The 14,539-nt window shown below is 29.0% G+C and overlaps 2 protein-coding genes across 3 annotated transcripts; one reads left to right on the forward strand and one right to left on the reverse strand.

Moving 5' to 3' along the window:
- Positions 1-429: 429 nt before the first annotated feature.
- On the forward strand, positions 430-6,115 carry LOC103499858 (AP2-like ethylene-responsive transcription factor At1g16060). The gene is made up of 8 exons (XM_008462985.3): positions 430-745; positions 831-913; positions 1,100-1,108; positions 1,208-1,296; positions 1,411-1,484; positions 1,591-1,641; positions 3,433-3,509; positions 5,276-6,115. The coding sequence occupies exons 1-8, from the start codon at positions 558-560 to the stop codon at positions 5,800-5,802; spliced, it is 1,098 nt and encodes a 365-aa protein (XP_008461207.2). The 5' UTR covers positions 430-557; the 3' UTR covers positions 5,803-6,115.
- Positions 6,116-8,251: 2,136 nt separating this feature from the next.
- On the reverse strand, positions 8,252-12,346 carry LOC103499857 (tubby-like protein 8). 2 transcript variants are annotated; one of them, XM_008462984.3, is made up of 9 exons: positions 11,700-12,346; positions 10,360-10,474; positions 9,922-10,098; positions 9,787-9,827; positions 9,598-9,694; positions 9,267-9,356; positions 9,008-9,106; positions 8,832-8,899; positions 8,252-8,535 (listed from the first exon to the last, which is right to left on the reverse strand). In XM_008462984.3, the coding sequence occupies exons 1-9, from the start codon at positions 12,140-12,142 to the stop codon at positions 8,460-8,462; spliced, it is 1,206 nt and encodes a 401-aa protein (XP_008461206.2). In that variant the 5' UTR covers positions 12,143-12,346; the 3' UTR covers positions 8,252-8,459. The 2 variants fall into 2 exon arrangements, with proteins under 2 accessions (XP_008461206.2, XP_008461205.2); XM_008462983.2 differs by having other exon boundaries at positions 9,267-9,359; positions 11,700-12,245.
- Positions 12,347-14,539: the final 2,193 nt, after the last annotated feature.

The following is a 14,539-nucleotide window of genomic DNA, read 5'->3' on the forward strand; positions in this document are numbered from 1 at the left end:
AATTATAGAAAATAGAACAGACTTAAATGTAAATATTTTGAATTTAAAGTTTTGGTGAAAATTAATTTTGAAAAACTAAATTAAAAATTTTTAAAATACAAAAATTAAAATTAGACAATCGAATTAAAATAATATTTTAAATTAAAAAAGTTGTACTATTAAAAAATATTTAATTACGATGTTTATTAAATTAGTGATATTCTGCTATATTTAATAAATAATTTGATTCAATTAATTATATTTGAAAACTATACACCAATTTATTCAAGAAAAAAAGAAGAAAAAAATTGGAAGTGAGAATGGAAAAATAGGTAAGGAAAAGAAAGAAAAGAAAATGAGAGCGAACAATTAGAAGGACGGCCGTAAGTCATAACATTTAAAAACCGACTTCCTCTTCTACTGGCTCTCCAAAATTACCATTACCAAACAACCAAACACCTTCCATCTGTTTCCCTATATATTTTCTTACTCCTTCTTTCCCCCAATTCCCTTTTAAGTTCCCCATATCTCCATTGGATGACTCAGTCCTTTCTTCTCCTCCTTCTCTCCTCCTTTTAATGGCGAAGATCTCAAATCCTTCACACAACAATTCCATTTCCACTACTCATAATGATCTTCACTCTTCTTCTTCTTCTTCTTCGTCAATACTTCATAGCCAGAGGAAGGTACTGACGAAGCGTACGCGTAAGTCCACTCCTCGTGATTCTCCCGCTCAACGTAGCTCTGTTTACCGCGGAGTCACTAGGTTAGTAGTGATCATTATCGATTTGGTTTAAAATCTGTCGGAATCGAATTCGTAATTTCTTTTGAATCTATTTGGTTTACTTTAGGCATAGATGGACTGGACGGTTTGAGGCGCATTTGTGGGATAAGAATTGCTGGAATGAAGGACAGAACAAGAAAGGACGTCAAGGTTTTGTAATTCTTTTGTTTTCTCTCTCTCTCTCTCTCTCTCTCTCTCACTCTTTGATGAATATATCTCGGCAGTGTTTGATGCCGATATATCCTGAGTTTACTGTGTTTTGATCTTTTGATTTCCTGCCTCTGTTTTGCGGTTGTGGTGGTGATTTATTGATGCAATCTGAACCGAAACGTGCAGTGTATTTAGGTATTTCTGCAATTCGAACTTGAACTTGTCGATTTAATATTGAAACTGAGTGATCGATGTTCAGTATGTGTACTACTATTGTTTTCCTCTGATTTACAGGAGCGTATGATGATGAAGACGCAGCTGCTCATGCTTACGATCTTGCGGCGCTCAAGTACTGGGGAACTGAAACTGTTCTTAACTTTCCAGTAATTTTCTAATTGATCGGTTGTTGTTTCTGCATTCACTTGATTTTCTTTTGACTATATTGAAATTAAGATCCGGTTGAAGATCATGTGCTGAATTCTTCTGAAATTTTTTAGCTATTAACGTACCAAGATGAGCTTAAAGAAATGGAAGGCCAATCAAGAGAAGAGTATATTGGATATTTGAGAAGGTAATTAATTACTAATTTAATTACCATTAATTTCTAGAAAGATTATTTGAAATTTGATCTTAAAAATCGAATCCATATATCAATTTATTACGAGTTCAATCCACAGGAAGAGTAGCGGCTTTTCTCGCGGGGTTTCAAAGTACAGAGGTGTAGCAAGGTACCATTACCCTCCAACAGAAACTTACTTTACTGCTTTTATTGCTCTTGCCTCTTAATCTACTTGTGTCATATCTGTTTAATTATTTCTTTCTATTTCAAAAAATAATAAGTAGATTCTGCCAATAATTTTATTTCAATAAATATATAGAGTGGAAAGTTGGAACCTCTCTTCCTCTTATGGAAACAAATATTTTAAAGTTTTATGTCAAAATATATTAATGTTTTAAATTTCAAGAAATGTGTTGGTCAAATTACAACTAATATTTGGTTTAATAGTGATTTAAGCATTCCTTGAAGGCTTGAACTTTAAATTGTAATTTTGAATTTTTTATTTTATTTATAAATAGGTCCGGAATCCTCGAAGAATTTTTAACTTCCAACACTTTAATTAACGGTGGTTGTTTTTAAATATAGCAATATAACAAAAATATTTATAAATTGTAATAAAATTTCAAAATCAATTATAGACATTGATAAATAGTGATGGATATCAATATTTATGGACTATGATAAAAAAAATTTGTTAATATTTATTGGTATCGTTGATAAATTTTAACTATATTTGTATATATTTTATTCATTTTAACATTTGGAGTAAGTTTTATATATAGAGAGAGAGTCAAAACATTACGTAGGTGTCTATCTAGCGACCTTTCTATACAAATATATGAAAAATATGACGTGTTGTGTGTGGAACTTCCTAATTAACTTTTTTACGTTGCCTATTTCCAATTTCTTTGTGTATGAATTTGGGAGATATCTCTTTCCTCTTGCTGTAGGGACAATTAATGATATCATCCCTCAACCACTAACCAAGAATGGAAGAAAAAACTAACCAAGAACATTGTATGTATACAACTAGACAAGCAATAAATATAGTTGATATAAAATTTTTATTATCGAACTCAAATTCGATAGTTGATTTTTCAAATTAGACATTTTACTATAGTTGGTATAGTTAGATGATACAATATCAAGTTTTTCTTCTCAAATAAATTTAAATTTTTGAAATAGATAATTTAAGATAAAGTATTTAAATAATTGATCTATAAAACTCTTTTTAATATTTTGATAATATAATATTAAATTTATCTTATTCACTCATATTAATATAAAAATTTTAGTCAATCAATAGTTTAACAAATACCGTTTCAACTTAGAATATTCTTTTTCATTTGAGTAAATGCTAAATGGTTAAATAATGTATTTTTGACCAAAAGATTAAAAATTCGGATCTCTCAATCTTTGTGTTATTGAACTACAAGAGAAGAAAACTTTGTAAACTCTCGTCTGTGTTATTTTTCTTCTCCTATTTTTGCAAGGTTATAAAAGGGTTATAAATGCAGGCATGTGGTTGCTGACATGTGTAACATACTTTCCTTTGGTCAACGCTTCTAGGAGTTCTTATTTATCATAATTTTTTTCCATTATTGAATTTTTGAGAGATAAAGATTATGAGAAATAATTATTGATCTAATTATTATTTTGTATAAAATTTTTAAAATATCAAACACTATGTAGAAAATTTAGTTCTAATTGAATTGAGAAGAAACTTGAATAAAATAAACCATATTTATGACTTGAAGATGAAAGACAATCTTGACGTGTAAAGTTGTTTGCATGTGAAGACAAAAAGAACCACCACAGTCTTTTGAAGACGTAACGCATTTTTTGGCATTTTTCCCCTTAATATTTATATAACTTTGAAATTGAAATAGTTTTTTTTTTTCTTTGGAAGAAAAATAGAAAGAGTTTGGGTTCATGTAATTTTATTCCATTGCTGCTGCAGGCACCATCATAATGGAAGATGGGAAGCTCGAATTGGCAGAGTGTTTGGCAACAAATACCTTTACCTTGGAACATATGGTAATTGATTTCTCTTTTTACTACTCAAACTTAACATTAATTAAATAATTGTTAGTTGAAAAAGATTTAGATGCAGGCCTAGAATTTATCATCTTTATGCAACATAGCAACCTCCAATAATAATGGTACCGTAAAAAAAAATTATTTTATTTCTAATGTAAAAACATAGAATTAGGTGCAATTAGTCATTGTTCTTATCCTATGATATACCCACTAATAAAGACAATGATATAACCACTAAATAGTTTTTGACCAACGACATAATGTCATAATAGTATTTTGATAACCATATTAAATTAGTAATATTTAGGTTTAACTTAGACTATATTTATCTTCATGCATTTTTTTAATTAATAAAAAGATAGAATATCATTTTTTTAAAAAAAATTGCCGTATCCATGTATTTTTGGTATTAGAAAATAGTGATTCAAAATTCATATGTGTATATAATAATAAAAGAAAAAGAAGATCATTTAAATAAAAAAACGAAAAAGAATTGAGAGGAAAAAATATATTATCTTTAAATTAAACGTGTTTTATAATTAAAATGCTTTCGTTAATTATTTTACCCTATAGTTGCTATCATACACATCAGACATTTTCTTTTTTAGTTCACATATCACACTCTTTAAAACTTGACATGGATATGAATACTCTTATTTTCTCTTTCTCATTTGTATAGTTCCATATGTCATCTTATCCTTTTCGCCCATAGATTAATTTATATTATCACATGCCTTTTTCGATATATATTTTCAAGAATGTTCTGAAATTTCATAATATTATTTATAAAAGAATAATTATTTTAAATAACAATAAAATTAAAAACATTTATAAATGTATTAAAAATTTATTGTTTATCATTTATAAATTAAACTATCAATATATTAATTTTGATTCATTTAACTATATTTAGAAACATTATCAAATTGTCTTCTACTGTGATATTATTTTTACAAATAGATTAAATTTTGTCGGTAAGAAAATTTAATTTTTTTAAAGACAAACCTGTTTAATTAATTTGTTCATATATTTGTTTGAATTACAAAAGTAAGAATCTTTTCTTCCAAAAAAAACCTAAAATACTTGAAACATATATCAAAATCCAACTAATTCTAGTGGTTGGTCATGTAGATCACCAAACCTCAACTGCAGCATGGCCAGCGCCATTTAAGATTATTCATTTTGATATATGATATCATAAATTTTTCAATGTCTTCCCACCAAATTCTCCCTACCCATAAATATTAACTTATTAATATTGTCATCATTATTGTTATCGTTAATCTTCAAATGCTCAATTTTAGTTTAGGTTAATTATTAAAAAAAATATTCTTAAACTTTGTAATTTGTTTTAGAAAAATATATATCGGTGTTCTTTTAAAAGTTACAAAATTATTACAATTGAACTTTCATTAAAACATTTCAAGAATACCCCGGAGAATAAACCTTTTAGAATTTGGATAGAAATTGAAATATAAAAATGGTTTAGTAAGCGACATGAAACAAAAAATTGGATCATGACCACACCGTATATCGGTTTATTTACTTTCAATAAATATTAAATCAAGTCAATATTTTTAGTTCATTTTATTTTTTATCTATTTGTCTCTTATAATAATTTAAAAAAATAAAATTATTATGTATAGACAAAACTGAAACTATATTACTTGTTGTAAACATTGTTTTTGTTATATTTAAAACTAAACTGTGTTTTCGAAATTTAAGATAAACCCTTACGACTTTTTTCACATTTACTTACACAGCTACCCAAGAAGAAGCTGCCGCGGCTTACGACAAGGCGGCCATAGAATACCGTGGCCTTAACGCCGTTACAAATTTCGACCTCAGCCGTTACATCAAATGCCTTCGTCCCGGGGAACAAGATATCCCAAACAATAACCGTCCACCAAACCCTAACGCCGGCGAAACACCGTCACAATTTGACCCCAATTCCCTCCTCGGATTCACTTTCCCCTCACAATGCTCCAGCTCCGGCCAAACCTCCACCGAGCCACTTCCGGAACCTGGCGACGGCGACTCCTCCTCCTCCTCCACGGCCATCGAGCTCCTTCTCCATTCCTCGAATTTCAAAGACATAATCGAAAGAACATCCACTGCAGAGACTCCGCCGGAAACTGATCGGCCACGTCGATGTTTTCCTGACGACATTCAAACTTACTTCGATTGTACTCAAGATTCCGGCGATTTTGCCGAAGGCGACGACGGCATTTTTGGGTACCTAAGTTCGTTTTTACCTTCATCAGTTTTTCACTGCGAACTTGATGCTTAATTAGGTTATAATGATCAAAAGAGGGGATTAAGGAATTCAATGTCCGATGAGATCAGTTTGAGGAAATAACTCAATTAATTAATTAAAACTATATAGAAGTTAGTTTTTCATTTTTGTAAAGCCTTCTTCTTTGATTCACAAGAACGGAGAGAAGGAAATTAGACGTTTAATTTTTTTTTCCGCCATAGAATTCGTTTGCATGCAAATGTAGAAATTTTGTGTGCATTAAGAATTGGGATTCGAAATCTCCGGTGAAAATAAGTTGTGCATTTTCAAATTATAATAAAAAGAGCTAGAAAATTTGTGTTATTAATTAATGAATTATTTTTTTCAATATAATAAGGTGAACTAAAATATACTATCAAAGTCTATCTAGAGACATAGATACAAATAATAACCTTTTGTAATCTTTCATGAATAATCGTAATATTTTGTTAAATTTATATATACTTTTAGACATTGTATCATTTAAAATGATTCTCCTCAAATTTAAGCAATTTTCTCCGTTTTAACTTATAAAATTATGCTTAAATTTATCTCAAGGGCTTAAATGTGTATTTACAAAAATAATTTTTACAATTTCAAAATTATTTTCAAATGTAGCTTAAAAATTGGGTCAAAAATTGTTCTTCAACTAATTCTTGTAATTCCAATTTTTATAATACTTTACCTTGAAGACTAACATGTAAGAATAAAACAAGTCTGTTAATTCTCCCAAATTTTTTGCTCCTTAGTTTGGTATTATTTATCTTTTATCCAAAATTTTTACTAGCAACAATTTAGTTTATGAACTTTTATTATTAACCAATAATCAACATTTTTTCAAATTTAGTAATATTATTAAACCACACACATTAATAAGTAACAATAATTCTAACTTCTATATACCAAGAAATTTGTAACAAAAAAACTCGTCAAAATTAAGCTTCATAACGATTGATTGCACAACGAAAGGACTAAATAGTTATAAATTATAAAACAGTTAATTACTAGGATGAAAATGTTCCCAAGATCACTAAATTGTCACAAGGTAAAGACCATAAACTAAATTATTATTATTTTAACCAAAAGTACTTTTGAACCTGAATCATATATTATATTGTACCAATTAAATTTCATAGGTTATGGTTAATACAACTTCTTTCTAACTTTAGACGACAATCTTTTAATGTGCATTTAATAACCTACTTTTTCAGTTACACTTTTTGGAAGTGATTGAGATTTGGTTAGTTGGAATTTGATAGCTTTACCTGTACTATTACATTTCATTATAACATACTTTGCCAACTCAACTCCTCTAGGAATTGGATTGGAATTTCAATAAATTCGTTTGATTTATTAATTTTTTTATATCATTTTCATTCATTAATATTCACAATATTCTTCAATTAAAGTTTCCAAAACAACATTTTCTTAGCGCTCTCTTAAATTTTGATGTTCGTATCTATCAACAACCACGATGCATAACTTGTATTTGTTCAATTTTGTGTTTGGTTGATTTGCAAACTTTAATGAATTTGGAGGAAAAGGCCTAGAATAATTGAAAATGAAATGTAATCAAACATGACTTTGGACACTAAATTAATAATTTTAAAATTTAAGAATAAAAAAGGAGTAAGTTCAAATACTAAGTAATTTAATAATCCTATGTTCAATGTACACATTACCAAATAGACAGTGACTCTTACATTGACCAAAATTTCCACTTATATAATTCAAAGGTGGTTTTATCGAAAAAGAAATTGTTGTTTGTGATATAATGTCCAAATATAAATTTATTGAATTCGTAACGTATGTGTTTTTGTAAAAAAAATAATTCGAATTTTTTTATTCAAATATCGTAAATTTTAAAAGCTACGATTTAATGAATTTATTTTATCTAATTTTAAATTTTGAAATTTTAAAACGCATAAATATATTAAACAAAGATAAAAAAAAATTACATTAGTTTATATTACATATAAAATTATTTTAAATAACAAAATTTTAAAAATATTTACAAATATCACAATCTATCTATCATAATAGACTTATAGACGATACAAATAATAGTCTACCGTTGTCTATTTTACTACAATAGACCTATAGATAGACTATAATATTTTACCATAAGTTTTTGTAAATATTTTTGTTTCGTAGTATAAATTGTATAATATTATAAATATTGACTATACAATAATTTATTAATATATATAACTAATTTTAAAAAAATTGCACAAGATGAAAAAAATTTAGAAAAAAGCATTTCATATCACATCTCTTCTTGCATATTGTAAATATGACAAATATGATGGCTAGGATTATCGGAAACACCCTTCTTAAACACGTAAAATGCACCTTTCCTCGAATCCCTTATTTTCAAATTTCTAGAGTTCTTATTATTTATGTCGATCTCCAAGTAGTGGATATAAGATAACAAATTACTACCGACTTTACTTAACCTCCATAGTTAATTCTGAAGAGAAATTTGGTTCACCAAAATGATCAAAGATGAAAATTGTTCATCCTCAAAATTCAAGACTCAAGAGAGAATTTACAAACACATCTTCAATTAGTCTTGCACCCATCTAAGGGTAAGTCAGGGAATTGAAAGGAAGCTTAGTTCAGAGATTGAACTACAAAAGAGAGCTGAAGAGCACCCAAATTATATGTGATCATCATACTGAGCAACACAGCTTTGAATCTATGGAAGCCAAACATATGCAAAATGCTTGATAACCTGTCAGTGGATATCTGCAAGAAAGCCCAAAACTCTCACTCTATCATTATTCACATCAACATCCCTATTAGCACTATCCAGATTCAATCACTATAGTTTCAAATCAAAAGCAAGATCGAGCATGTTGGAGATAACACTATCCATGTTGAACTCTTAGATTTATAGATATATAGATGGATGTTTTCATATTTGATTTGGGTTGGTACAGTGTTGATCGATGTATTATGATTTCGTTTTACTTCGATATGTTTTTTAATAGATTTTTGCACGGTTTGAAAATTGAGAGCATACAAAGAAATGATCTGCTTACCTATAATCCATCACATACTTAGACTTCCCAATCCTTCCAAGTTGGAGAATTGTTTGTTTGCCATTTTCCTGTGCCCAAAAGTCAACTCAGAACTCAGCCATATTATAATTGAAAATCACTTTCTTTCTATCTTATTTGATCCAGAAGTTAGTACTCTAAAAAATATGAATTCGTACCTCTAAAGTTAACTGAAAATTTTTCACGGAGGTTTGGATCATAAGACCTGAAACTGCCCTTCCTCTGTCTCTAAAGTCCAACTCATATTGCTTAGAAATCTGAAGAACTCAAACACAACAAAACAATGGCAATTATTTAATTGGAGAGTTCTCATGGAAGAGTTTATTGAGACTTATTGAAGGGTTTAGGGTTACAAATCCAAAGTAGTTCCAAGTTTTCATTGAAGAATTATTTCTGAATGGTAATTTTCTAATTCACCTTGTTGTATTGGGGAACCTTAGAAACAAGCTGGTGAACTTTGGCCTTTTCTTCCTCCCACTCCCTTGGAAGCCCTGCTATGTGCTGCACCTGCTGGAGTAGACAAACAGTAAATTAACGGGTTTGAAAAAATGCGACAAAACATACAGATAAATTGAGATTTAACAACATCAAACGACTTCGATGCACTTGTGTACTTGATGACTTTTGATATTTTGTTAAATGTTTAAACATTTTCATCAATGTGGAAGTAATGAAACGCCTGGTTGGTGGTGCAAGATTTCGTAACATCTTGTAGAAATTAGAAAGAATATCAAATGTTCTAAAGCACCTGATTGGTGTTTTTCAGCTGCATTGATTGATGCTTGGGGATGAAAGCCTTCATGCTCCTATGGCTGCCTGTCCAAGTGGTTATTGTAGGCATGAATCTGTATAAAACAAAGCCAAGTCAGTGGCTCCAAAAGAGTGATAGAGAGGGAGAAAAGAGAAAGATAGCCGGAGGGAAAGGGTGAAGGCTTACGTTACAGCACCCAGAAGCGATCTCGGTTTCAGACGGTTTCCCTGAGAACAAACACAAAGAGAAAACCATGTCACAATCACAGGCAACTCTGGAAACTTCTTTCAAATTCAACACAATTTAACATTCCATTGGAACCTGATCCCATATATGATATTTTGAACCAACAAGGTTTGTAGTCATGGATCCAACAAAACTATCATCTGCATTGCACAATACCCCCCTTGTACTCTGAGCTATTTTATACTCTGACCTCCCTTTTCGTCGTCGATGACGAGCCACCGCCAACTTTCTGTCCTGCCGCCCCTTCCCTTCCTGATAAAGTTTCAAATGGAAAAGACATAGATTGAAAATCAGCATAGAATCCTCTACTAAGCTAAAGGATATGAAAGTCTCTAGAATTCTGTTTTTCTTTAAGAGTGGAATTGAAAAGGCCTAAATTTCTCACAAACGCACTTGATTTAAAGAAAGTAAATCAAAATATGAAGGAAAGAGAAATGTAAATCATTAAGAACAGAGCCTCGTTGATAAGTTTCATATTTTAGCATCAAAAAAATGTGAAAGCTAAAAACTTACATTTGTGTATAGAGAATAGAAAGCTCCACCATGAAGGCCATCTGGTGATTTTTCCTTCACAATGACACAAGTACATCTCCCCACATCCACAGGCAATGGCCTACACAACAATGACCTAAAAAAAAAGAAAATACCAGTTACACAATCACTCTCAACATTCATACAAACCTTGAAATAACATTAATCAGAGAAAAAAAAACAAGCTTAAAATTCAGGCTTCCTTCACATTTTTCTTTTGCTTTTGAGAATTGTGCTTGTGTTCTTACTATTACTCTACCATCGTAATGATTTAAATTATTAATTAAATTCCAATGTAAAAAATACACACGCTTTTAAAATCATAACGTGGATTTTGAAAACATCAAAGAAGAAAAAAACATAGCATAGAAACAGGGGTGAAATTAAGGATTATAATGGATAAAGAAATAGTGGAGTCGTTCGTTTCTATGCTTCTTTAATTTCATCAATATTATCTTCACCCGCTTTGGCTATCATGAGTTAGCTAGTAATTTATCTTTCCTACCTTTACATGAACTAAGAATGTTTAATTTTTAAAGACAAAAACAAGATCTTATTGAATGATGATTTGATTTTTAGTTTTTGGTTTTTGAAAACCACAAGTTTGTATTTGTATGTTTTGTTATCTACTTTTCACTAATAATGTTTGTTTTTTTTTTTTTTTTTTTCTTTTTTTTTTTTGAAAAACCAACCTAGTTTTAGTTTTTAAAAATTAATCTTATAAACAAACACATTTCCATCTCTCAATCTCCTAAAACCATGATTAGTAATTATTTTGTTTTTAATTTTAGTTTTTGAAAATTAATCTTATAAACAAACACATTTTCCATCTTTGGATCTTTCGTTTTGATATTCACTTTTTATCTATGTTTCTTTTTTTATAAAAAAAGCAAGTAAATATTTGAAACTAGAGATATAGTTTTTAAAAGCTAGGAAATTGACTAAAAATGCAGCTCTACTACTCAAACCATAGTAAAAAAAATAAAATGAAAGAGACTTAATTTACAAAAACAAAAAACCAAAGCTGAAATGATTGACAGATGGACATCAGCCAAACAGTTTTCAGAAGCTTGTTTTTGTTTTAGAATTTGCCTAATAAGTCAGGCGCTTGTTCAAAAATGAGAAAACCATCACAAATTTCAAAAAACAGCAACTAAAAGCGAAATGGTTATCCTGATAATCAAAATAGAGCATAGAACTCAAACATGTTAATGAAAAAGATAAAAATCTCATCAGAACAATTGTAAAGAGTAAGCGCCAAAACAAAAAACAAAATATATCATCAAGAAGTCGATCGATGGCGTTGAAGTACTAAAATCCACCTGTTAGGCAAAGTAGACCATGAGGAAGCTGGAGCAGCTTCCGAATCCGAAAAGTCCCATATCTTCAAAGAACTCGAATGTTCAGAATCAGTTCCATCCCACAATCTAGTCGCAAAAACCTTATCAGGTTCGTTCATTTGCATACAAAGATGAAGTGAAGAAGGCTTCAAAGCCTTTCCAGTTGAAAATGACTTCAAATCCCCAAATTGCTGCTTCGAATTAGCACAAAACCCATTAATAGGAATCGCATTTTCTTTGTCGCAAAGCACTGCAGATTCATCTCTCTGTTTATCCTTCGTATTGGGGGTTAAGTTCTCTTTACCTCGCTTGAATCCGCCGCCGTCGCTGCAGCTACGGTTGTGGCTGAGGTCAGTGAGAGGATTCAAATACAAAGAGTTATAGGAAGATTGACGAGGTATAATCGATTTCTTGTCGCCAATCATCGTTTTTGATTGTTGAAATTTTGAGACAAAAAAACAGGGGAAGAGTTAAGAAAATGGAAGAAAATGGGAATGGTATTTTTGTGGTCTAGTCCCTATCTGTGGGATTCATAAGCTATTAACATTTGTGTGTGTGTATATATATATATATATATGAAAGAGAGAGAGAGAGAGAGACAGAGAGAGAGATGCCATTTCAAAATCATCTTCAAGGTTGTTTATTTTTCCATCTTCAAATTTTCAAATTCATTAAATAATATTCAAAATATTCATTTTCAAATTTTTTTAATGGTTCATTTTAATCTATTAAATTTAATCTTGGGAGGAATGAAATGAGCACTTTTTTTTTTTTTTACATTTTCATTTTTAAGACCAAAATAATTGTTTTTTTAATAATTAAGAGATCGTTGGAGTAGAGATTATTCAAACTATGATAATCAACTCTTGTTACAATGAATACTACTTCAAAACATCCAATTTGGTTCGGTATTTACTATTTGACATTCATCATTTTTATTCTTTGTTGAAGTGTTTAGTATTTCCTTATTGAATTAAAATAGTCTAGACACTAAACACACTATTATAACACAAACTAAAATAAATCTACACTTCAAACATAACTATTCTAATCAAATTATAATAACTTATGACTAAAATAACTCACTTCTTATCTCAAACACTCCATAAAAGGTCAAAATCAAATATATATAAATCAAAATAGAAAATTATTTTAAATGACAAAACTTCTAAAAATATATAAATAGAACAACATATCATAACTTATATGTTATAAAAAACTATTTGTGTATATCATTAGTCTAGATAAACATAAATAATAGTATATCTCGATCTATTACACTTCATCATAGACAGACAATGATATATTATAAATATTTTAATTTATTTTGATATATTTAAAAATAACCCATCAAAATAATATTTAGAATAAAAATGAATTTAGAAGGGATTATATAATATATATATATATATATATATATAATTAGGAAGAGGAAGTATTTGAATTTGAAATGGGGACATTGGAAAAAGTGAGGGTTTGGATTTTGTAGGGATGTTTTCTAGTTGAGTGAGGAACCAACGGTAACCTTAGAAAACAGAAAGGATAAACAAATTAAAAGTGTGGGATTTGACGGAAAAAGGGGAAGGAAAAGGCGGGAATTAGCCTTTTTTTCAAAATCGGACTTTTCTTTTGTTTTGCTCTTTTGTTTTCTTTACTACTCTTTGCAACTCTTTTGTACTTTACCTTCATTCTTTCAAAATCCACTCTTTTTTTTTTTTTTATCTTTTTATAAATTAAAAGCAAATAAAATTTCATTTCATGTTGTTTCATTCTATTTCAATTATTTTAAATAAGAAAATAGAGCAAATTACAACTTGTTTTTTTGTCGTCCATTAAACTTTCGGTTTTATACTTAATAAACTTTTGAAATTTTAAGTTTCGACTAGATTCATTAACTTCATATTATTTGTCTAATATATCAACTGAGTTGTTTAACAAAATATTTATACTCTATTTGATAATATATGATTTTTTTTTGTTTTTGAAAATTAAGTTGAAAAGATTTATCGTATATTTAGTTTTTAGAAATGTTTTCAAAACCAAGCAAATTTTACAAATTATATTTATACGCAAGTCCTAAAGTACTCTCACTTGTAAAATAGGAGTTGGTGTAGCTATGAAACCAAGAGGTGAGCTTGGAAATAACCAAAGCTAGCCTTTAAAGAAAGTAAAATAGTTCGCTTCTCTAGCTCCACCACATTAGTAATGTATTAAGATTAGAGTGATTCGCTAAAATGACGAGACCTTTAACTTGCAAGCAGTTTCATCAAGTGTAAATAATGAGACAATTTGTCATCGAAAAATATCTTTTGTAACATTTAGAGATGTTAAAAATAAGATGGTTGGATATATAGTTTTGAAAAATAATGCCTAAACTTGTTTTTATCGTTAAAAATTTTGTCAAGAATAAAAACATTTTCTTTCAAAGAAAGATATAGAAACTATATAAATGGCGAGAAAACATCACAATTTTTCAAAACACATACATATATGTATGTTTTAATAGACACAAAGTTTAGAAAAATGTATAATAAGTCATGAACTTCTAAAGCTTATTTAGATTTACTTTTTAAGTGTTTGTAAACACTTTTTAAAATATTTAAAAAGTCAATTCAATCAAACACTTAGATTTGTAAATAATAGATTTATATTATATAAATATCAAACATTTTTTCAATTAAACAAACTAACAAAGACGCAACCTTTTCAAGTTTATGTTGAGTAGGGTTGTTAAATTTATAAAATGTAAAATATAAAGATACTAACATGTTTATTTAGCTAACAAAACTGTACTCAAATAAAATTAATAATTAGGTCCATTT

This window comes from Cucumis melo, chromosome 1, assembly GCF_025177605.1.
Source record: "Cucumis melo cultivar AY chromosome 1, USDA_Cmelo_AY_1.0, whole genome shotgun sequence".
Classification (NCBI taxonomy): domain Eukaryota; kingdom Viridiplantae; phylum Streptophyta; class Magnoliopsida; order Cucurbitales; family Cucurbitaceae; genus Cucumis; species Cucumis melo.